At 38.9% G+C, this 24014-nt stretch overlaps 2 protein-coding genes across 4 annotated transcripts in view; one reads left to right on the top strand and one right to left on the bottom strand.

Moving 5' to 3' along the window:
* Nucleotides 1–22659, top strand: part of ClpX (Caseinolytic protease chaperone subunit) — a 54376-nt gene extending 31717 nt beyond the window's left edge. For all 3 annotated transcript variants that reach the window (XM_065239469.1, XM_065239470.1, XM_065239471.1), the window contains exons 3-7: nt 18459–19419; nt 19479–19755; nt 21162–21311; nt 21374–21595; nt 21650–22659. In XM_065239469.1, coding sequence (XP_065095541.1) covers nt 18459–19419; nt 19479–19755; nt 21162–21311; nt 21374–21595; nt 21650–21865 — 1826 coding nt within the window. In that variant the 3' untranslated portion in view covers nt 21866–22659. The remainder of the gene's footprint in view (nt 1–18458; nt 19420–19478; nt 19756–21161; nt 21312–21373; nt 21596–21649) is intronic.
* Nucleotides 13121–15863, bottom strand: LOC135717306 (uncharacterized). The gene is made up of 2 exons (XM_065239303.1): nt 13454–15863; nt 13121–13385 (listed from the first exon to the last, which is right to left on the bottom strand). Exons 1-2 carry the CDS (start codon nt 13877–13879, stop codon nt 13209–13211), a joined length of 603 nt encoding a protein of 200 aa, XP_065095375.1. The 5' UTR covers nt 13880–15863; the 3' UTR covers nt 13121–13208.
* Nucleotides 22660–24014: the final 1355 nt, after the last annotated feature.

The following is a 24014-nucleotide window of genomic DNA, read 5'->3' as shown; positions in this document are numbered from 1 at the left end:
CTACAATTAAATAAAAATGATTTTTCCCCATACAGTTTTACCTGCTTTACTACCAGCTCCCAGAGAGCCAAAAAATTCAAATTTGAGAGAGAAAATTTGCTCTAACGACCTCAATCTCTCAACATGCCATGTATTTTGTTGACACTCGATTTGTAATTTCCCTTTCACAGATTACAAAATAGAGTACCTGACACTACAAAACATGTCTGGTACATCTATATATGATACTTTATGCCCCGCCCCATACATAAAATTCGGCGGGAAATTCTGTGAGGGGTGAGCTATTTTGTGTGCAGAATGTGTAAAAAAGGAGGACAGATTGTGTGTAGTTTCCGATCGATGTCACCGCAAACAACTGCAGTGACATCTGATGGAAAATGAATGCAGAAGCTTGACAAAATGATTAATTACAATTACCATGGCAGCACCAACACAACGTTAAACAAATTTTGGAAAATTTCGAAAAAATATACACAACCACATAAAAACACAAATGCAAAATCAACCTCCATAAAACCTTCATCGAACTCTTTGAATCACAACACATTTATAAACAGCGAAATTATCTGCAAATTTATGATCATTTCTTTTTCTTCCCGGACGCATACATAGCATTTTATAAATTACGATTAGGCACAAGTTCGTTTGACACGCAACTTACCGCCGAGTTCAGCAACAACCACTTTTACCTTGCACTATAGTAGATAACCGCTGAGCAATTTAGCCAGTGACGCTTATCCAAAAGTATTTAAATTAACTTCACAATTCAACAGGCATTGCGAAGTGTGCCTACTACTTCTGTGAGTCTTGTCACTATTAACAAGGACTGAAAATCCTGTTCAACTAGTTTGAAGTTGTCAGAACTAGGAGGTAGGCCTAATACCAGTAACGCACCACGAAAAGGTGATCTCGATAAACTCGCAGCCAAATTTTGATTTTTCTGAAAGTTGTGAGTTGGTTGGTTGTTCCTGTTTATATGGCAGGGGATGGTTGTGAAATCGGGATTTTGATTTCTTCGTGGTCGTCTTTTCAACGTGTCGATGAAGGGTGGAAGTTTCTGCGCGTGAATTTACAAAATCTTTTTCAGTATTCAGTATAAATACGCGTTAAGTTTTTTTTTCCATATATATCAACGAACTGTTCACGGTAAACGTCTAACTAAGAAAGATTGACGAGCCAAATTTACCTACCTTCGGTCCCTAGCTCAATCGATTGGTGTCAGCAAATTCATTCTGGAACGTCCGGTGACCACGTTGTCGAGCTCCGTAGTAAGGTGTCTATATAGTTACGTTGACTGCTCGGATAGTCGTTGCAGCTCACATGCTTTGTTATACTGCTGATGTTGCAGTTCGTGGGGAACATGAGATCCTCATCATTTATTTCTTTAAATTTGATTTACCAAATAACGCATCAAAAACCATTAATTGAGGAGCTCGGCTAGCTATTGCTTACTGAATAGAAGATCGTCAGTTTAAGACGTGTTGATCGGAAATCCATATCGAATCCTTCTCAAAAGCAGTTGTTGTCGTCGTGGGTGAGGTCGCCACCGGAACCGAAATCTAGTAACAGCAATTTGAACGAGAATTTGATCGTAATTGTTTTGTGATATAAGAAGCTCGGTGACCTAGTGGTGACCGATTTTGCTTACTGAGCAGACAATTATCGGTTCAATCTAAAAAAAAAACGAAACCTGTTGCAATCAAAACCATGATATCCAACATCCCAGTGATTTATCGTAGGTGCAGAGGTGTTCTCGTCTTTCATTAGTGCGAGTACTACGTCAACATATTCCTACCCATTCCCAACTTTAAAATGGGCTCAATAAACTGCAGTGGGTTTAAAAGCTTATTGGACTAGCCTTGATTTAAAATCTTATGAACTATTTGTCAGATTTTAAAATAATGTTGGTATTCCAATTGTGCAAAATCCTTCTTGTTTAAATTTGTGTTAGGTAAACCTGTTTTTAACATCCTTATAGAGGAAAACTAACACTTTATACAATATACAACCTAAAATCCATTGTAAGCTCTGTCTATCTAAGCTATTAAATCACTATTTTATAATTCTACTAAATCACTATTTTATAATGAAAATAATGTAATATCTATAGCTAAAATGTTTGCAATTGCGTCAATATGGGGTTTGTAATGTCTGGAAGGGTTTTTTTTTCCAGACCATTCTAAATATCTGGATAACAGTGGGGTATCCCAAGTTGTTAGCTGCCCATCGGTGTACCCCCTTGTTTGTCTTTTTCATCAGTATGTCGCTTAGTTCGAGATCAAGAGCACATTGCTCTCCAAACCGTGTGTTCTCAATCCCTCAATCCATTTGTTACAATTTGTAACCCCTAACCTCGAGATAGCCGCGAGTAATCGGCCCCCGCTTTACTAACGCTAGTTTTAAGTAATTTTGTGATTTGAACAAAGAATATCGGCTCCGCAAAGCTACAGCAAATGAGCCTGGAAAAATTAAATGCATTATAAAAAAAACAGTGGGGTATCGATTTTGTCTTGATCTAAAGCGCACAAGATGCTTAATTATGTTAAAATAAACCTAGACACCGACTCAGAAAAAGATGCCATTACTATTTTAAACTTTTCATGATATTTGCAATAAAATATAATAATAAAAAATTTCAGAACAACCCTAAAATATTTTTTAATAATGAAGTAATGAAATTGGGTTGTTAGCGGAATGCTTAAATAAAACAGCAAAAAAAGGTTATCTTTCATTTAATTCCACTTAATTAATTAAGTTAAGTAAGTGGAATTAAATGGAAGATAACCTTTTTTGCTGTTTTATTTTTTAATACATTTATTTTGAACGCAAAATGTGAATTCAGGAGCATCAAATTACCTACTTAAAAAGAATGTTGGTTACGATTTTAAATAAAAAATTGCATTACGTCCGGTTCCACTGCATTTTGGTCCTGGGCAGGGGTTGAAACTGTTGAGGTTTATACTACACTCGCTTCGTTGTCGGGCGCGACAGTTTAAAAATTATCAAATAACTATCATATGATATCTGACCAGAAATGTTATTACTAAAGGATGTCCACGATGAAATTGCTACACTATGAAATTGCTCTAACTTTTTAACCGTTGGGTAGAATTTAATGAAAATTTGGGTGGATTTAGTTCATAGTGCATTATTTACATCCTGCAAGTTTTAAAGTCCTGTGATCAAAACTTGCGGAAATGGAGTCGAAAGAACAGCTCGTGCGTGATAAAATCTTGCGCATTCATCACGAGAACAAGGATCTCTCGCATCGTTCCATCGCTAAAACGTTGGGAATCGCGAATTCCACGGTGTCGCGAGTGATTGAGCGGTTTGAGGAACGGTTGACCACCGATCGGAAGCCCAGAAGTGAAGGAAAAAGTATTCCGTACAACACCAAAAATCACAACCGCGTAGTTGGGGCCTTCAACCGAAATCCGAACGCCTCCGTTAGGGATGTGGCTAAGAAGCTGCACCTAAGCCGAAGTTTTGTCCAGAAGGCCAAAACTAAGGCTGGGCTTCGAACGTTCAAGGTACAAAAGGCCCCTAATCGCGACGAGAAGCAGAACAAGTCCGCCAAAACCCGTGCCAGGAAGTTGTACCTCAACATGCTGACGAAAGTTGAATGCTGCATCATGGACGACGAAACATATGTGAAGGCCGACTTCAAACAGATCCCCGGCAACCTGTTTTTCACGGCCAAGGATAAGTTCAGCGTTCCGGAGCATGTCCGCACTCAGAAGATGTCCAAATTTGCGAAGAAATTCCTGGTTTGGCAAGCCATCTGCACGTGCGGGAAGCGGAGTGCACCTTTCGTGACCCAGGACACGATGAACGGACAGGTGTACATAAAAGAGTGCCTCCAGAAGCGGCTGCTTCCTCTCCTGAAGGCCCACAACGTCCCAACAATCTTCTGGCCGGATTTGGCCTCATGCCACTACTCCAAGGACGTGCTGAAGTGGTATGCGGACAATAAGGTCAATTTCGTGCCGAAAATGTTCAACCCTCCCAACACTCCGGAGCTCCACCCCATCGAGAAGTACTGGGCGATTATGAAGCAGCACCTTCTTAAACGACCTAAGGTAGTGAAGACAGTCGAGGAACTGAAGAAAGTATGGGTTTACATGCGAAAAACGGTTGATTCACAGGTTGTGCAGAATCTTATGGCCGGGGTTAAGGCCAAGGTGCGGGCATTTGCGTATGGACTGTAAATAAAATACGAGTAAAATGGTAAAATGAAGTTTAATAGTTATTTCTCAATCTCTGAAAATTTGATGGCAATCGGATGAAAACTCGAATTTTGCGAATCAATTTTGTGTGTGGCAATTTCATCGTGGACACCCTTTAGGAGGACATCGTTGCTTGCTATTTTCAGAATTCACACAAGCACAACATCAGCAGCTCTTATTATGCGAAAAACTAAAATACATTCGTGACGGTCATCGGCGACAGTGTCTTATGTCAGAGCCTGTCATATGACATTTGAGTTTGGTACTGTTCTTTGAGCGCTTGGTTTGTAAATTTCGGAAGCAAAGGCGGTCGATTATCACAGAAAATGTGTCGACTACGGTGACCGCTTACAAGACTGGTCCTGGGCACTCGATATGACTACCGTTGAACTTGTTTTGAATTCTCATGTGATTTAGGGTATCGCATTAACGGCTTTGGTCCAAATTATAAACTGGCCACTTACCCATAAAATGTCCGGGTGTGGACACTCGATATGACTACCAATGATCATGAATTCTCGTATTATGGGTTTTGCTTTAAGCCATTAGGGGCTGTTCATTACCGTAGCGTGTGTGACTATCTAATTGGCATAACTACACGGTTGATCACTAAGCATCGATGATTGGCGAGTGAAAAAACCCCCCCTAATAAACCGTGCACCGAAAGCGCGGTGTTGTTAGCATCCTTAGTCTCTTCACGCCACAACTGACTGAAGTTCGATTCGATCACTTTAAACAATGATTATCAGCACTCGCCGCCGGCCGAAGTCGTTGTTGATTCTGGCATTGACCGAGGTCGGTGACTTCTGGTTGATTATTTGGAATGAAGCACCCGCATTCAACGTTGGTAGGAGAGCGAACGAGACAAGTGGGATGACGGCAGATGAGATTTCGACTGTTTTGGTTAGGATTTGTGATCTTAAGGCTTAGGAAATCCAAGTGCAGTATTACTTTAATTATTTTTTCATGTAGCTTTTGTACGGAGCATCATATCACTTACTGGTCGAGGTCAATTTAATCACGACAAATCAAACAAAAAACAAAAAGTGAAATGTGCTAAAAATCTCAAACAAAGTCAAACGAGAGACATGTCAAACGATAACGGGTATGACGACTGCATCGTACGATACTTCAATTGAAGGCAACTCAATGAACACACGTGCAACAATCATAGACCAAAAAAAACAAATGCGTCAGGCTCGGATGTTTCTATTTATAATGTTTGTTTACTGTTGGATTGGTGGGTGATGACCGTTTTACTTATTAGCATATTGTCCCGTATCAGCGATATCAATATGAGCTGAGTGCGACAGATGATGGCCTGATCGAAGGAGGCGTGTCAAATATTTGAAAATTGTGGATGACTTAATTCGTTGCTATGGTCTAACCAGACTCGTTTCGACTGGAATTTCCAGATCAAATACACAATACTGCAATCAACACACTCTTAACGAATGTCCAGTGCGACCGGATCGCGAGGTTCAACGTCTTTGTCTAAGCGCATGTGTACGTCAAGATCAAGGTCGGCTGGCAGTTTTTCCCTCCCTCGTCCAAATATTGAATTAATTGTACAAACTTGTTTTCATTTCGCTTTCGCAGGTGCATTACAACGCGCATCTTTACCAGAAAGAAGTTCATCATCGTCCGTAGTGTTTTTTTTTTCATCTGCTGGTTAACTGGTGGTCTTCAGTAGCCTATTGGAAATTCAAATATTATGGAAATTTTAGACGCCGCCGTCGTCGCCGGTCGATTAGTTAAAGTGCAAATGAACGCTGCAGACGAAGACTGTTGCGGCTAATGCATTCGGATTTCGCGCAGTGATCTGATGATAACTTATCGGCTGAATCGATGTTATGCGAAAGAGGTGACAAAGGCGGAAATGTCTTTGGCACACATTTCATTGTTTTGATTGTTTCTGGTTGTTTGACGATGACGATGATGGGTTATATTAGGTCAAAAAGACGAGGCAGGCTGCGGTCGGAAAAACGTGACAACATTTTGAACTTACACATGGTTGCTAGATATGTGCTATTAGGGTGGTTCATTACAGGACATTTTTCAGCTACAACTTTACTGATGAGCACATTTTAATTCAACATCAAAAGTAGTTTTCATACTAGTTGCCGTAGGTAGCGTCGAACATTTTTTTTTCTATCAAGGTCCCCTAAAGTCTCATATTTTTTAGACATTTTTAGTCATACCTTTGGTATCAGATTGAAAAACATAAGAAAATTCTGCAAAGTCATAGACTACAAACATGTTAAGTAATATTTAGTGCTATCTGGAAGAAAGGATTCTACCGCTTTTTCATGGAAAACGTGAAAAGGTAAGTAGAGGGAGCTTAAAATTTGCCTAGTTCTACACAAAATTTAAGTAAGCAATAAATAAGACTGCTTTGCTGATTTTGACTGCCCTATTTGATAACTTTTAACATTTATATTTAAATCTCCTTCGCTTTTCCACTGGTTTCATTGCTTTCAAATATGTCAAAAAATCCATCTTGATGACGATTTTGAAACATATATTTATAAGAAATAAATAGTAAACCAACCTGACGAGTATAGGGATTGACAATATTGAGCAAGCACTATAATGCTGATAAAAGCATATCAGTGCCATCTGGAAAACAGCAAAGCTGTTGAAAATTTATTTGGATGGGACAACCTAGTTTTGGTATTTTTCAAAATATTAACTTTTTGTACACCGTGTAAAAAGTAGTTCATATGCTCCTCAGTATCCTATTGTTTTCTACTTTATTTATGTTATAGCGAACTTTAACGCTTACACCTTATAAGTGTCAAAAGAAGCCCCGTGCGACGATCCAGATGATTTAAAAATTCCTCCGACTCCGACCCGTCTTCACAGTCTTGCTAATTGTACACCGTTTGAAAAATTAATGTAAATTTCTGTGAGATATAGCGCACATAAAATTAACGCTAGATTTGGCGTAAATTTACGCGATATTCCGTTTAAATTTAGGCACAATATAAATTAGCAATATTGTATGCAAGCTTGTAAAGGATTTCGCTGTATATGCCAAAATTAAACGAAGGGAGATTTTACAGGATAGATAAAATTCAGAATTTTTTTCTTTGTAGACTAGTCCATATTACCATAAAAATCTATAATCTACTTAATGAACTAGCCTTTCAGGCTTAAAGGGAAACATTTTATATGAACTTCTTCGTTTTCAGAAATGGTTTTTAATACGGATATTGTAAATAAATGAAATTCCGTGCAATTGTGATACATTTCGTTAACATTGAAAAATTCAACTCGAAATTTGCTGCTTCAAACGATACGAAACGAAACAACAAACAAGTGAAACAGCTTCAAAATATTCCGCGGACTTCCGTTTCGAAGCGAAACAAAGGGAATAACTCGATATATCGTACACCCTTAAAGGTTGAACTCGAAAAAACCCGGAACCACTAAAAACGCTGCCATTATGTCCTTTTTTGAGTATTTTTTTTTTAATTTTACTGAATCAAGCTAAGAGTGTGAATAATCACAGTAAGCATTGGTTGTCAGGATATTTCATTTGTTTACATCATGGCTTCACAGGAGCAAGCACGTCGCGATTCGATCCTGCACGCTCGAAACGAAAATCCCGGTCTATCCGCTCCTGGCAGTTTTTGATCAAATTCCTGGGCAGGAATTTTATACCTCGGTTGATCGAAAGAATGTAAAATCAAAAAGAAGTCGAAATACCCCAAAAAGTTCCTTGTCTGGCAAGCAATCTGCAGTTGTGGATTGAAAAGCGAAACTTTCGTTACTTCTAAAACTATGAACCAGCAAATTTACCTGCATGAGTGCCTACGAAGGAGGCGACTGCCTTTTCTAGAGCAGCATGAGGTGGATTGCCTATTCTGGTCGGACTTGGCAAGCTGTCTCCACTCAAATTCCACCAAACAGTGGTACAGCGAAAATGGCGTCACAGTGGTTCCCAAGGAGATGAATCAGGCTAATTCTCCGGAACTAATGCCATTTGAGGAATACTGGCCCAGGGTGTCCATACAACCGGGGAATCCGGGAAAAAACCGGGAATTTGGGGTTGCCGGGAAAAAACCGGGAATAATCCGGGGAAACCCAAATCGCACCAGGAAAGATCATATAAGTAACAATTTTGGTTTTATCATAGTCTTGTCGGCCATAATTTGGTCTTGAAGAATCATTTAAACCTTTATAAAACTTGCAATGTCACTTGGAATCAATCAATTTTATATCATATACATACAATATGTAAAGTATCAAAAATCCCCAAATTACAAAAACTATATTCTTTTCTTTCACTCGCATTCTGTTCGCGCACGGGGTAAACGATGATTTTGCCGTTGTTCCTACTACCATAGCTTACAGAGTAATTTTCTAGAATCTGTTGGTGTCATTAGAAGAAAATGTTTGAATTCTTATGCTGCAATTTTCCGAGTGAAGAAGTTCTAGTATAAAGCCTGAGCGAGGCATATCTTGTTACGAAGCTACTTGAATGTAAGAAGCAGATTCATGCCAATAAATAAATGTCCGATCTCAAACTCCTTACATCAGGGCTGGTAGCAGGTCACTTTTTAGTGACTTGGTCACTATTTTGTAGCCAGTCGCTAAAAAGTCACTTTTTATACCAAAAAGTCACTAAAGTCACTATTTCCCTAAAAATAGTCACTTTTTCACTACTAAAATGAGTAAAATTTAAAAATATCAACAAAATGTTTAAATTGAGTACTTGGCACTAAGAGAGTCTAGAGTAGTTTTAACAAAATATACATATTTGTTATTTTTTTATCACCAGGACACCAGGAAAACTATTGGGAAATGCTTTCAATTTCGATTAAAAATCGAGGAAAATATACCTCCTTTCCCAGAAAATAAATTGTAAACCTTGGAAACTTTAAGAATTTTGTAGCTAGGGATAACATCAAGATATATCAGAGAAGAATACCAAAGTACATACTACGGAAGTCTCATGTAAAATTAGGTGCTCTGAGGACCGATTTCTTCATCTCCGCTTAAATATTAAGCCAGGTTTACCTGTATAGTAATACCTGAGTGCATTTAATGAGAGTTCTGAGAAGAATTATATTTTCATATTGGGTGAACTTTTTTTATAATATATTTTAAATTGGGTGAGGATTCTAGGTCAAATTCTAGTAAGAATTCAAAATTAGTTCCGAAATTCCAAAAGATTTCTAAAGAGTTCGAAATAAATTTCTAGAATTTCAATGGAATAGAGTTTTCAAGGTTCAATCTCAAAAAAATTCTGATAAGAGTCACAAAGTTATTTTGTGATGGATAGTTCCGTTGTAGTACGGGAAACGCTCCTATAGTTGCGGTACGTTAGAAGCGTTAGGTTCCTATAGTTGTGCATGGAGACTCAATATACAACCTATAGGAACCTAACGAGACTAACGTACCGCAACTATAGGAGCGTTTACCCTACGGCAGTGTGAAAATTGTATATACAAAGTAGAAAGCGAGCAAACGACAATTTTGAGGAAGGTACGAATCGGGTAGTTGTGTACGTCAGATGGCGACTTGAGTGTGAAACAATCGATACAACTGTTTCTGCACATCGGAGGTACATGAGCAAATTGGCGATCATCCCTTTTGCCAGTGATGGTAGGTGGAAACACCCCTCACCATCCCTCATTTTAACGGATGAGCTTGGTAAAGGAGATGCTCTATCCGATTCTTACCTTCCTCAAAATTGTCCGTTGTTCGTTTTCTACTTTCTATATACAAATTTCACACTGCCATACTATAACGGAACTATAAACTCTTTACTTTCATCTTCTCATCTATCGTAGAAAATGTCCATTTTAATTCTGATATTTGATGTTAAGCCAGCATTTCCAACTACGAAAATGATATATTTCCAAAAAATTTGTTGATTGTTCTGCAAATAATTTCCAAAATTCAATATTATTTTTGTAAAAGCTTTTTAGCCTCTAAGCTTAAGAGAAGTGAATTATTCTAAAAAAGTTCTTGAGATCATTCTAAAGAAATTATGTTTTTTTTTATTAGAGAGATTTTTAGCCATAGGCTTGTTCATCTCTTAAAGAAATTATGTGAAAAGTTCTTAGCGAACTATCAAAGTTAACTTTGAAGTTATCTGTGTAAACTATCAAAGATTTCGAACGCGGAATCAAATTCAAGATTATAAAACAACAAACAAAAGTAAATTATTAAAATCCTTTCAAATGTTCTTCACAGGAGATTTCGTTATGAGATTCGATTAAATTGAAGGAATTTATGAAATTTGATTTTAATTTCCATAAAATAAAAGTTTATTTCAATATCAAACCGTATTTGAATTTCTAAGACTGTGAACCATTTGCCGAGTTAAATTTAACTCGTGGTTAAAAGTTATTCTCTATGTTCGAAAATCCCTGTGCTGTCGATCGACCGTTTTTCGAGAAGAACTAAGCCACAGTTGTCAAAATTTAACTTCTTGTCTGTCAGAAATAACCACGCTCGGATAGCAGGGTTAATCGATAGCTTTCCATCTGTCAAATTTTAACCAAAATTTAAAAAAAAAATCAACCAAATTGTTAAGAGTCTAAGTTACCAGTTAGTATTTACAATTGACTATTTGGTCACTATTGCCGTAACTAAGATGATTGGTCCAGAAATAAATTAAAAATAATTTCTGCACTTTATGCTCACCAGCTACATCAGATTATTTAGGTAGAATACCTCAGTTAGTCTGTAAAACATACAGATCTGACTCCATACCTCTCACGCCAATGACAAAGTACTTAATTATCTTAGAGATAATTCATCCAGCTCAAACCTTTCTAGGGGTAATCAACATTATCATGAGTTCAAATTTAAGTCACAAATGATCCAAGAGTGTTAAAGTGACTATATTGAAAAAGAATAACGATCTGAACTTGAGGCATTTTGGAAAACCAAATAATCAAAATCAATGATATTGTGGGGTTCCCCATGGTTTACCATAGAATGGTAAATTAAGAATTAAGTCGAATCATCGTATGCCTTGTTGAGTCTGCAGAACTTCAAGAACAGATTTGCAGGATGATTTTGATAATCGAACAATGTTATTTTTTAACACAATTGATAATTTTAAATTATGTTATGGACGGAGACTCAAAATGCTCAACAGTGAAAATCGGACAGGATTTCGATAAACCTGTAAAATATCTCCAAGACAATAATGAAAATGAGAATGATAAATATGTTAGTAACACATCTTTGTATCCCACAAAATGTTGTTTGACTTATAGATCGTTAAGATCTAAACTCCAGGAAGATTAAAAGAAAATAATGCTGCGTTTTTCCTGTTCAGGTACCATTAATACATGATTTTTCCGAATTAACAAAACAACATTTAGGCTCATTTTTGCAAGACTCTTTAATTTTATACGAATTCATGATTCCATGAAATTTTGGAAAGCTAGATCATCAACATATTAATGCAAATCTCATCTCATATTTTTTCAACAGAATAGACGTATTGTAGAGCAATTCTGCTGACAAAAATATATGATTATCTATAAACGGTTAATTTTAAACGTCTTTTTTGTATAAGGCAGAGGTTTTTTAATTAACCGGGAAAAAACCGGGATTATCCAATTAATAATGATTTATAAGATCCTTCAACCATTTGTTTTATTTAAAAAAAAATCTTGTAAAATGCTCATGGTGTTTTGGAAATTTATAACATTTGTCAAAGCGGATTGCATTCAACCACAGATTAGTTCCATATCTTTAATATCTTTCCGATCAATAAATGGTCACTATTTTATTGTTTTAAAGTCACTATTTGGTCACTTTTTTCGTTACTGTAGTCAATACTATTGTATAAAATACCCACTACCAGCCCTGCATATTGTAGAGGAATTCTGCTGACAAAATTTTATCATTATCTTTTTTGTTTAAGGTAGAGTTTTTTTTTACTAACCGGGAAAAAACCGGGAATTGCAAAATGGAATTTGAATGGATACCCTGCTGGCCAATGTGAAGCACATATTGAAGAAAAAGGGTGGAACTGCAATTGACCTGAAGGACTTCAAGCGAAAATGGAATTTGGCAACAACAAGTGAGAACAGGGCTCGTGCAAAAGAAGATGGGCCGTGTACGAAGAAAAGTTTATGCAATGGGCTATGGTAAGAAGGAAGTCTGAAGCAATGGTCTTACAAAAAGCATAATACCTACTAAACTATGAAAATAAAACGCATTTTTAAACACCAACAAGATTTTTGTGTACGGTTTTTTTTTTCTTGTTCAACCTTTAGGTGAAATTTATTCATTAATGGGTAACAGGTACTCTTTAAGTGGGTAAACAATATACCCATTAATTAGTTAGGCCCCTTTTCTTCAAAATGGGTGAAATTTTTTTCTGTAATGAGTCAACTTTCAAGCGTGTAATGTACACACTCATAGATTCATTTTCCTTTTTTTTTCCATCCCATTCTTAGCCGATTCAAAATATATATTTTATTATAAGAAGAAGATAGAATACATTTTAGAAGAATAATTAATAAAGAAGCTGCTGATCTTCATACTTAAGGTGAAAGTAAGCAATGAATAAATGAAAAATTTATAAAAAAAGAAATATTGCTGTGACACCGCTTCAGAATAAAATAAGCTGTCGTCGATGTTTTCCTTTTATTATTTCGCCCAAAACGACGAGAGCTTTTTCCAATCTGAAGTGAAGTCTCGGAGATAACCATTTTTGAAATTTTCATTCACTCACTAGGTCACTTTCACGTTAACCTTTTTTGCTACCAAATCCCAATTCACTGTAAAATGTATTGTTGTATTATTAAAAGTATTTTATAGCATTCATATACTGCCCATAATCGCATATCAGTCCCATATGGATAGGAAATCAAGCAAAGATGGGACTGATATGTGATTATGGGTAGTATAGCAGGGCAGTGCAGTATAAGATCTGCGATTTGAAATAATTTTAGCCACCCTAATGTCCCCTTAAATTAGTGTAATTCAGCAAAATCAATCAATTCAGCCCATGGAAAGGTCAAAGAGCCCTTTAGCCCGTATGCTGTAGAATATCTGGAGGTACACGATCGTTTCATTGCTATCATCGAAAATCCTAGTATCTGAACGGAAATCTCCGGCTGGCAGGAAGGTTGGCATCAAGCTCTCATCGAGCACAAAATCTGTCATGTTGACTAAACCCTGCAAAGCACAAAACGATAACCTTATACTCTTAGAGGAGTAAAATTACCGAGCACAGTGACAATTACCTCGTATGGACATTTGTGTAGCCAACTGATCTGCGATTTGGCGACTTGGTACATAAAATTCATCAGCAGATTGTTTCCGGTACCTTGCTCGAGCATGAAGCGGCATAGGTCAAAGGAGTCGTCAAACAGCAGCGGTTTGTATGTGTTGTATTTATAGTTCAACACGTAGGACAGGAACAATTTGTTAGCTGGTCGTTGGATATCCACGGCCATGTTCAGCTTGGTGGGTTGATTTCTAGCTAGTTTTGCTTTGCACGTTTTTACCACAGTGTAGCCGTACGGTTGATCTGGACAGATCATTTTTAGGACCTTGATTGTAAAAGGTCGCGAAGTGTTTTTACCACCTATGGATGAGAAATCTAGGTCTTTCTGTGCAAACCCTAACCGGACGACCGTCAGGATCAGTACAACTTGGATGGTATACATTGTGCTGATACGTGTAGAGTAAGCTAGCTTTTTCAAAATCTAAATTTGTTCTACATTATAGCTGTTCGTGCGTTCCACTTATTCTGCTCCAACAACCATGAATAGGTTTCTCATTTAAAAGATTCCTCGATAACAAAAACGTATACGGCATACTACGATGGTGCTAACCAAAAAATGCAATTAATATGTTTACCAGTAGAACTTTCATGGCCTACTGTATTCCACAAACAAACATAAATGTTCCAGGTCACCTTTTGCAAAGCGAACCAACTGTAACCTTTATCTATGAGTTTCTGACGCAGTGGCACGCGAACTCACCAATGATAATTACAATTCAACGCTGCTCGCTCGTATCACAGACGTTCAACGGACGTGCGACGGTCAGCTCCATTTTTACAATCTCTTTGTGCCAGCAGTACTACTGTTTCCAATGTTGATATACCGCAGGCGGGTTTGCCCCTGAATTAAGTCGTACCCGGTTGAATGTAAACAAATAATCGCAAAAGTGAGTCAAACAGAAACAAAAAAGCTTGCTTGGAGGAGTGATCGAAAGACGACGAAGACGCCGCCGACAAGAGCACCGGAGGTATCATTTGCGTACGGTTAATTCAATAAGCGCTCTGCGCCTATGGACGGATGATAACTGATGACGCATTGCTTGACAATTGCCAAGCGCAATGACAACACGTCGACTGGATATTGTGTATTTTTGTGCGGCGTCGACCCTCTCCGCGTTTTGATGGATGCATAAAATTTCGTCAAACAAAGCACGTGGTTTTTGCGGTTAGTGTCTTCGCCACGCAACGACATCGCCTGCTTGGTTCAGGCTAGGAAGACGTCGCCTACTGTCATGTATTTGTCGCGAACCTTGTTTGTACTTAATGCGGCGATTATTACTTTGCTCAGAGGTCGTTATATCAAATGATCTAATCAGCTAATATGTACCCACACACATATGCACACAAACTCACGCGTAAAGCTAGACGGACAGATTACCACATTACATTGAGGCTGTATGGTGAAAAGAGAAGCCTTTACCCCCCCTGTGCAATAATAGCATAATTAGTCAAAGTTTCTACACCTGTTGTAGCCCTTACAATGATCATTAGATTCTTGTCGGTTACATAAGTCCTTTATTAAGGTTAATATACTTTCCGACGGCCTCGGAGAAACGAGCCGAACCTCTTTGGCTATTAATTTACCCATGGGTTTTCGTAGAAAATAAAATGTATAAAAACGGGTTTACACATTTGTTTTCCAACGCTTTGATGTAGTCATTATTCATAGTTCTCATAGACTCATTTTTGTTTGCCGTCTAATGACAGTCAACCATATACTTACTAATGCTGTACGTTGAAACAATTTCTTCATTTAAGGCCGCTTTCCCTACGAAATACTTTGGTGAGGCTGAACGAAGCTTAAAAATACTTAAAGTACTGCTATGAGACTTTTGTACCTTATCAATCGTTGATGTTCTTTGATGTCGGCCTTTGTAAGTCTAATGCAAACGCATGAAGTATCCCAGAACGCGTTTTGATTCTAAACAGTTGTTTGCTAGTAGGCTGGTTATTTTTGTTCATCCGAAAATTGGGAAACAGCTGATGACTCTTCATAAAAATATCCAGAAATCGTGAAATATTTATATTCAGTGACCAACTAGGCATTAAGCATACTTATTGATAGTTGTTTCTTTATAATGTAAATTTTTGACGTAGACTACGTCCGTGATTTCTATAAGGGGGTACACTTTGTGAAACCGAAAATGGAACATGTAAAAAAAATATGAAAGATTTTGAACGTTAATAACTCAGCTGTCCCTGGACCAATTTCAATAATTTTATCACCAATCGGTTAGAAATATTTCTACGCATCTGTCGAATTTAAGACTTTATCATTTTTCAAAATGTGACTATTGAAAATTACACGAATGTGCAACTGTTGCTATGATAATTTAAATTATCACCGATTGCCTGCGAAAAGCGATTTCCCTAACACAGAGTTCAAAGTTGAATTCCATCCGGTCTCACCAAACGGTGTTTACACACAATGTAAGGCTGCCTGCAAGCAGTGAGCTGCAGCCCATATGAGCATCCATAGAAGGAGGAAGAAGCCGCACCGCTATTGTTCGGAATCAGTAGCTCTTTGTAAGTCGCTGTGGGCCATCTATGCCAAGCGTCCTACGTCACCATTGCGTACAACCCCATAGGGCTGTCGCTTGTAGTTTGTTTAAGCTTTTGCCTATTAAGTAAACTAACTATCGAACGATTAATGAAATATAAAATATTTTCGACCAATACACTTATGATTTTTGTGAATTCCCGCAGGAAGCTTCTCGGACTTCCCTCGGAAGATTCTTCCGACTTCACCCGAAAGTCTTTTCACTTATTACCCGGAGATTCCTTTCAACGTCATTCGAAAATTTCATCCAACGCTCCAGGGATATTTCTTTAAACATTCCCGGATGATTCTTGCAACTTCCCCTTTAACGTCTTAGTGGCTTTCTCTGGGAGTAGACATTGTTTGCTATTTTCTTTTCTTTTCTTTTCTTCTGAAATTTCCCGGAAGTTCTACCAAACTATCTGCGAATATGTTAGGCAACTTGTCCTTGTCCTACCGGCTTACTTTGTAATTTTTTTTTCTGGCTCATCCGAGAAGGTTCTATACTGATTTCAGTAGGAAGTTCATTAGAGTACATTTCCTCAACAGTCTTACTGGGTTCCTCTAGAAGGGTCTTCTGACTTCGCCTTTTTTTCTATTTCGCTCGGAAGATTCAATCTAACATCTAACCCCCAGTGATGGAAAAGTTCGCGATATTTCATGTAGTTCACCAAGGGAAAAGTTCGTGACTCATAGTGAGTTTTCACGAACTTTTCCATCACTGCTTACCCCGGAAGACTTTTCGGACTTCTTCTGGACTTTTCTTCAAAATGGGTTCACTTTCAAGTTAACGTGTAGAATTCCCATTTATATGGGACTGTTATGCGAATAGCGTCAGAAAATCTACTCTGCCGCTATTCGCATAACAGTCCCCCTTTTCTTCGTTTATTTTGTTTTCAATACTCAAATCAACTTGAATCTATTACTAAAACTCAGGCTTACAACTCGTTCCTGAATTTCATTGGCCTAACTGCGATCGATTCTCTTCATCGATTTTTTCTTTTGTTAATATCTCTGCTAGATTAACATTGCTCGATACGTTCGATGTTGCTTTTGCTAGCTAGTACAACCTTTCACTACACGGTATTGTGATAATTTCGGAAAATTGGTTCACTGAACTGAGGTAATACGAAGAGAATCGATCATCGCAGTTAGGCCTTTTTGATTCTGAACGATAGATGCCTTTCTTATTTTTAGTTGCTACTGCACGACTCCATAGTTCAGTATGATTCGTTTCACCGTTTTATCGAACCGTTTGAAATTACCTTCTAAAAATGGTGTGTAAACCATCCTAAACAGTCAAGGTCATCTCCATTGAATTCAAATCCGTCACCAAGTACCTTCAAAAACCATCATGCGCGTAGGTAGGTGCTCTTTTGACATAGATTCCCGTCACCTCCAAGCCGTCACACTCATAAAGCCCATACTGATCGGCATGGTGTCTAAGTAGGCCTTCTTTTCTTAACCCCTCTGTCAATGGTTTTGACTCATGATGATCATTTACTATTTTCGGGTGGCACTCGAAGTCACCTCTGGCCCCTAAGCAACCAGATTCAAATTGCTTAGTAATTTGGGTCGGCCTACTTGATGGTAACCTGCGTCGGTTTTGATGTTCTGCTTTTCATCACCATTAACCGTAACATTTTGTGGCTATTACTGCTGTGATGAAAAGTGTATCGCCGGTTAATGTGTTTCTACGGGACACTTGCGTAATCCGAAATGGTACCTGCATTTTTTTTGTAAATACCAAGGTGCCAAAGAGAGTGCTGTCAGTCAGACGATTCGACTGAGAAGATGTGGGTTCAATTAACTTTCCGAAGGCTCGACAGGTATTGCCTCAGGGAAGGTGGGTTTTATTGCTTTGATTTTTGATATAAACAGGTAACCGCAAAAACTGTGCAAAGTAGCGAGTGTGTGTGGGGTGGTAGGAGGAAACAAATTACCTTCCAATCAGCTGTAGCGTTTTGTTTTATTATTTTTTGTCTCTGCCTTGGTTTCTTGTGCGAAGGTCAGCATTATGCCTACTACGGTCTATGGGTGGCTGTGGTAGCGCAGCCTACTACAATAATAAGGTAGTGCTGATCAGGTGCCATAAAAGCGGTCGATACAAGCGGTTGCATGATTGATTTATTTATGCTTCTATTCGATTGATCTATACAAATAATAGGCGGCGTGGCCGGAGTGAGAAATAGCTACACTGTTGCGCACGCTTGTTCAAGAAAACCACAACGTTTTTGAGGGCATGTCCATCGGTGATGAAGTTGTTATTGCAGAATGTATTCAACACATTTGTAACGCTGCTGTTCACACTATTTAGCGGATACTAGTTGGGTTTCTTAAGACCTAAAGCTATAGGCCATAAAAAGAACACAGAACATCCTCAGAATACTGAATCGTACCCTTCTCTCTCTCTCTCTTCCAGGTTTACTCTGTCTGGTAGCGTCACACCAGCACAACAACCAACACTGTGCTTTCTCAGACCACACCCAATGCTGCAGTCAAGCCGGCAGTGCCAACCACCCGAAAGGACACAATCACCAGCACCTGCGACGGTTCCACGTTTCGACTGCATGTGAAACATCTTCCAAGGATGGCTCAAACACACCCGGATCCGGCTCCGGGGGTGGCTCTTCCGCCTCCAGTTCCGGTGGTGGTAAAGATGGCAACGGCAAGGAACCTCCAAACAAAAAGAACGTTCTCTCCTGCCCAAAGTGTGGTGACCCTTGCACCCACGTGGAAACCTTCGTCAGTTCCACAAGGTTCGTAAAATGTGAGAAATGTCATCACTTCTTCGTTGTGCTTAGTGAAGTGGACTCCAAAAAGACCATCAAAGACACAGAAACCAAGGGTCAACGGAAACCACCGCCACCGCCGAAAAAGATTATGGAATACCTCGACAGGCACGTCGTTGGTCAGGAGCTGGCCAAGAAGGTACTCTCCGTGGCTGTGTATAATCATTACAAACGAATCTACCACAATCTTCCTTCACCGGCGAGCAGCGGAAGTCAATCGGGAGCGCAGCAAATTGATTCGATGTCCCGCAGTGGAGACTTGCTACACATCTCCGGCATTGGTCATACAATGATGAGTTCTGCCCCCTCAGAAGTGCCCCGTCCACCTCTGACTTCATCAAATGCCTCGCAAGCACATCATCCGGGCTCAGAATTACTAGACAAGAAAACCCACGAGCTTAAACTGGAAAAAAGCAACATCCTAATGTTGGGACCAACTGGTTCGGGAAAAACACTGCTAGCGCAAACGATAGCCAAGTGTTTGGATGTCCCATTTGCCATCTGTGATTGTACCACGCTGACGCAAGCCGGCTACGTCGGTGAAGATATCGAAAGTGTCATCGCCAAACTGCTGCAAGATGCCAATTACAGGTAATTTTGTATTAAACAAACATTCGTTTCAAATAATTAACATGACTCAACTGTTGCAGTGTGGACCGTGCTCAGACCGGTATTGTGTTCCTGGATGAGGTCGACAAGATCGGTGCCGTTCCCGGAATCCACCAGCTGAGGGATGTCGGTGGCGAGGGAGTCCAGCAGGGTATGCTGAAAATGCTGGAAGGAACCATCGTGAATGTGCCAGAGCGGAATTCACCGCGGAAGCTGCGGGGTGAAACCGTCCAGGTGGATACGACCAATATTCTGTTTGTGGCGTCCGGTGCGTACACGGGACTGGACCGGTTGATCGCCAGGCGACTGAATGAGAAGGTAAGCAAACTGATTGTCTTGTTGTGAGACTGGAGCACTTGCGAATAGATTGCTAACTATGTGTAACAAGAACCAACATAAGGTAAACAGGTATAATACGCCCGCCTTAAGGAAAAACGGTTATATTTGTACCGTTTTCCCTTCAATTAACAGAGTAATGACGATGATCCATTGCTTTAGACGTTAGAAATAACTTTTAATCATTTTTTTTCCTTCGATGGCAGTTAACAAAACGTTTGGGAAACATATTTCGACAATACCCAACATTCTAGGCTCTTCAACTACGCGGGGCAATATGGTCAATCTATCATATAATTTTCTTCTACAACAAAACGACCGTATGCTCTATACTAGAAGTATAGTATGCCACACAACGAAATAGTGACATGCCCCAGAGCGTCAATATTAGATGCCTCAGACTGCATAAAGATGGAATAAATATATTTTTAAATATGCTTACCAGAATGACGTAGATACAGTAGAGTGTTCCCATCAAACACTTGGAGTGCCGATCGATTGATTAGCATTTATGTTAATCCTGGATTCGATGATAAACAAGAGGCAAATCGCCCCGTGGGCGAACCAAAGTAAGAAATTAATCATTTTACAGGAAATGTTACATTTCATGCTATTTTTTTTTCAAATGAGGCAGACTTTTAAAACTTCCATTGCCTTACTTAAAACAACCCAGTCTTCAGCTGTCAAACTTGAATAGTAGAGTGCTCTCACTAATTACTTTGATTGACTTGATGTTCATAGAAATATTAGAAGTCGGGAAAGCACTGTATTCCAAACCGTTTGCCAACTCAAAAGCGAACTACTTATGGAGATGAACAGTCAAAATGGCGGAAATCCAAGCCTAAGAATTTCTCGAAGGTCCAGAATTTTTAAATATTGCTCATTTGAATTATATGACTTTAAAGTCTAGACAATTTTCCAAAGCTTTTCAAAAATAGAAAGTTATAGAGCCTTGAAAATATTAAACATTTCGTGGATCGAGGATTCACTTCTGTTTCTATATTTACGAAGTCCCATAATTTTGTATTTTTTTCTCAGATCTTGAAAAAAAACTTATTTGAAAGTGCCAGAGACTTCTAACTTGAATCTCTTAAAAATTCGGCCCAGTAACCCACTCGGCCCAAAGGTTTTCGGCCAAATGTCCCATTCGGTCTATTGGCATTGGGTTGAAAAAAAAAAGTACTTGATGTTCCAAATCGAAAACACAAAAAAAAAATATTTAAATTCTGGACTCATATTTTGCAAGAAGCCAGTGTTAAGGGATAAAGATACTGCGCCAAGTATTAGTCCGAAAAAAATCAGAGCTCCGTAGTCCAAATAAGCCCAAAACCTCTGACTCTGACATAGGAGAAGCATTTGTATTGAAACCGTAAATTCTTTCATTCCAGTATTTGGGCTTCGGCATGCCAGCCAGCTCATCCGCAGGTCGCCGTGCAGCTCAAGCTTCGGCCGCACCCATGGACAACGATCAAGTTGAACGTGATGCCAATCTGAAGAAAGTACAAGCTAAGGATTTGGTGGAATTTGGAATGATTCCCGTAAGTTGCATTTTTACACTACATTTTAGCTACCTGTTAACATTAAATTTTTCTGTTGATAGGAATTTGTCGGTCGTTTCCCGGTGCTCGTTCCATTCCACAGTCTAGATGTGGACATGTTGGTGCGCATTCTGACCGAGCCTCGTAACGCTCTGGTGCCACAGTACAAAGCCCTGCTGGGTATGGATCAAGTTGAGCTTACCTTCGAGGAAGATGCCCTCAAGCAAATCGCTCAACTAGCCATGGAAAGACAAACCGGTGCCCGTGGATTAAGAGCCATTATGGTAGGGTTCGGTTATACGAAACATTACCGAAATCTAATGAATGCATTTTCACAGGAAACGCTACTGCTGGAACCGATGTTCGAAGTGCCTGGATCGGACGTGAAAACTGTTCACATTACGGAAGATTGTGCGCGAGGTCAAACCGAACCGGTCTACGTCCGTCGGAACCAGTCGAATTCGGCCAGCAATGGACCGGATGCCCCGAATAGTAACAGCACGTCCCAGGCCTCGGAAGAAGAAGAGAACACCAAGCTTCGCGTCAAACAGTAAGGCGCCCCTCATGTGATAGAATATGCACGTACATCTAAGCATCATACAGGTAGGAAGCTTCGATTTCTATTGTGACAACATAATTCTTTTTCCATGTGCGTGTTCCGGTCGCACTCGATGCGATACGAGACAGTCGTGGAATGGACATAAAAATTTGAAAATAGTGCAAAAAAATGTAAATAGGAAGTAACATAATCCCGACACTTCCCGGTTCGGGAACAAAGCAAAAACACAGAAATTTAAGAAACTAGTGGTGTAGATTGTGAAATTTTAGTGATAAATGAACGCTTGAAAAAGAAAAGCAGAAGCAACAACGACAAACCGTTGTTTAGTGGTGTTCAGGTTCCTTTTCGAGAGAGCGAGACGTTATTTTGATGCTCCCCTCTTCCATCGGTTACACAAAATGTGATGGTTCCTTTGGTCTTCTCCGTTCCTTTGTAATTTCAACTATTGACCCACAAAACATCCTAATCCTAAGCTTCTAATTCTCCGGTTTTGTCTTTGTTACATTTTATATGTCTCGTGTTATTGCGATCTTCCAAAAAAAAAAAAAAAAGAGGAGACACATCAGGTGAAATTCTATTTCGCAACCACTTAGTTAATAGTGTGTAATAAACAAGTGAATTAATAGACGGTCTTCTAGATGGAGCCAGAGTGTATATAATTTAATTCTGCTAGGCGTTAGTATGTATGAGTAAAACTGCATTAACAGCAAAGAGAATGAGATGAACTATAGGCTAGTGGTAGATAATTAATTTCTCTCGTGAAAAGTGAATATATTCGAATTGTTTCGATCCGTCCAGTTGTGTGCACTAAGTAGAAAATTTGAGAACATCCATCGCTTTACTTTTCCTGGTGCTACGTTCTTCGATGAAACTTTGTTTGGTCCAACCATCGGCCAGATTGTCCTGCCCGGTTCGAATTCAGCATCATCAACTTTTTGAATGCTGAGTTCCATAGTTCATTCGTCTCCTCCATACGTCATTTTCATACAAGTACCCCAATGGTTTATTTCAAAATGGTCCCAGCTCGCGTCGCTCGAAAACTCCCTGTGCTTGCAGTCCCCTCTCGAACATCGTCCACGTTTCATACCCATAGAACTACCGGTCTTAGCTGCCTTGATACATGGTATGTACACTTAATACGAAGGTGAAGTTTACTAGACTTATTAAAGGTTTTGTCGAAGACAACATATCAAGAAGACTGACAACTCTTCCATTTGTTACAATACGACCGCTATGAAACAGCAGGGTGTCGACTACGTGTAAAACCTTGTAAAATCAGGGAATATCAGGGAATTCACTGTTGGACCTGAAAAATCAGGTAATCTTAGAATTTCATTAAAATTCAGAATACAGAAACTTATTAATAAGTATGACTGAATTCGATAGTAAATAAACAGTTTAATTACTCGGTGTAGTTTGAGGATGGTTGTTCATTTCAAACTTCAAATTGAGTTGTGAACTTGTGGTTGCTCAATGTTGAGCAAAATTTATTCAAATAAAAGGATATTTCGATTATTTTGGGCCTAATATAAATTGAGCTCCCACTGGGTGTTGGTACATTTTTTAATTGAACTGAGATCCTGTAGACGCTAGATGTTGTTAGGTGTTTGCAAAATTTAACCTCCAAATCGGTATGTGCATCTTTAATATATGTTACACCTAATTGCGTCTGACCAGACTTATCCTTCAAGTAGATTGGTGCCTTTTTTCGATCCAGCTGTGTCCAGCAAAAATCAATCCTTATGAGTGCATTGGAGCCCCTTTGAGCAAATGAAAGAATGGTAAAGAGTTAAATTTAGGTTATCTTTATTAACGGGCTTTCAGCCATAGGCTGGTTCATCTCTTCGGGGGGTAAGGAGTTAGGAGAAGAGGTTGATTTTTTTGAATTGTTGTAGTTCTGGTTCCTTATTGTGTTCTTAACAGTCTGATTAGCTCATTTTTTTTCCTTGGAGTAGGTAGATTCTTTTTATTCTCCTTCTTCGCATTTCAAGCTTATTGCTTATGGCATAAAATGCTATTAGCTTATTACGTGCTCTCAACTTAGTGTTCTAGATGCACTTTCATAGTTATTGATTGAGAGCTTTCGATGCCTGTTCCTGCCTGTTTTTTTGCATTGATATACTTGTGTGTACAATCATACAGTA

This window comes from Ochlerotatus camptorhynchus, unplaced genomic scaffold (genome assembly GCF_037179485.1).
Source record: "Ochlerotatus camptorhynchus isolate MF236.1 unplaced genomic scaffold, CSIRO-AGI_Acam_v1.1 ptg000055l, whole genome shotgun sequence".
Lineage (NCBI taxonomy): Eukaryota > Metazoa > Arthropoda > Insecta > Diptera > Culicidae > Ochlerotatus > Ochlerotatus camptorhynchus.
This window is presented reverse-complemented; position numbering and strand designations above follow the sequence as displayed.

What these genes read in the sequence shown, in the direction of transcription:
- LOC135717306 (XM_065239303.1), bottom strand. Translation starts at nt 13,879, where the DNA reads ATGTATACCATCCAAGTTGTACTGATCCTGACGGTCGTCCGGTTAGGG. An exon ending in TACACAAATGTCCATACGAG is followed by an intron (nt 13,386 to 13,453) that starts GTAATTGTCACT and finishes TGTGCTTTGCAG; the next exon opens with GGTTTAGTCAACATGACAGA.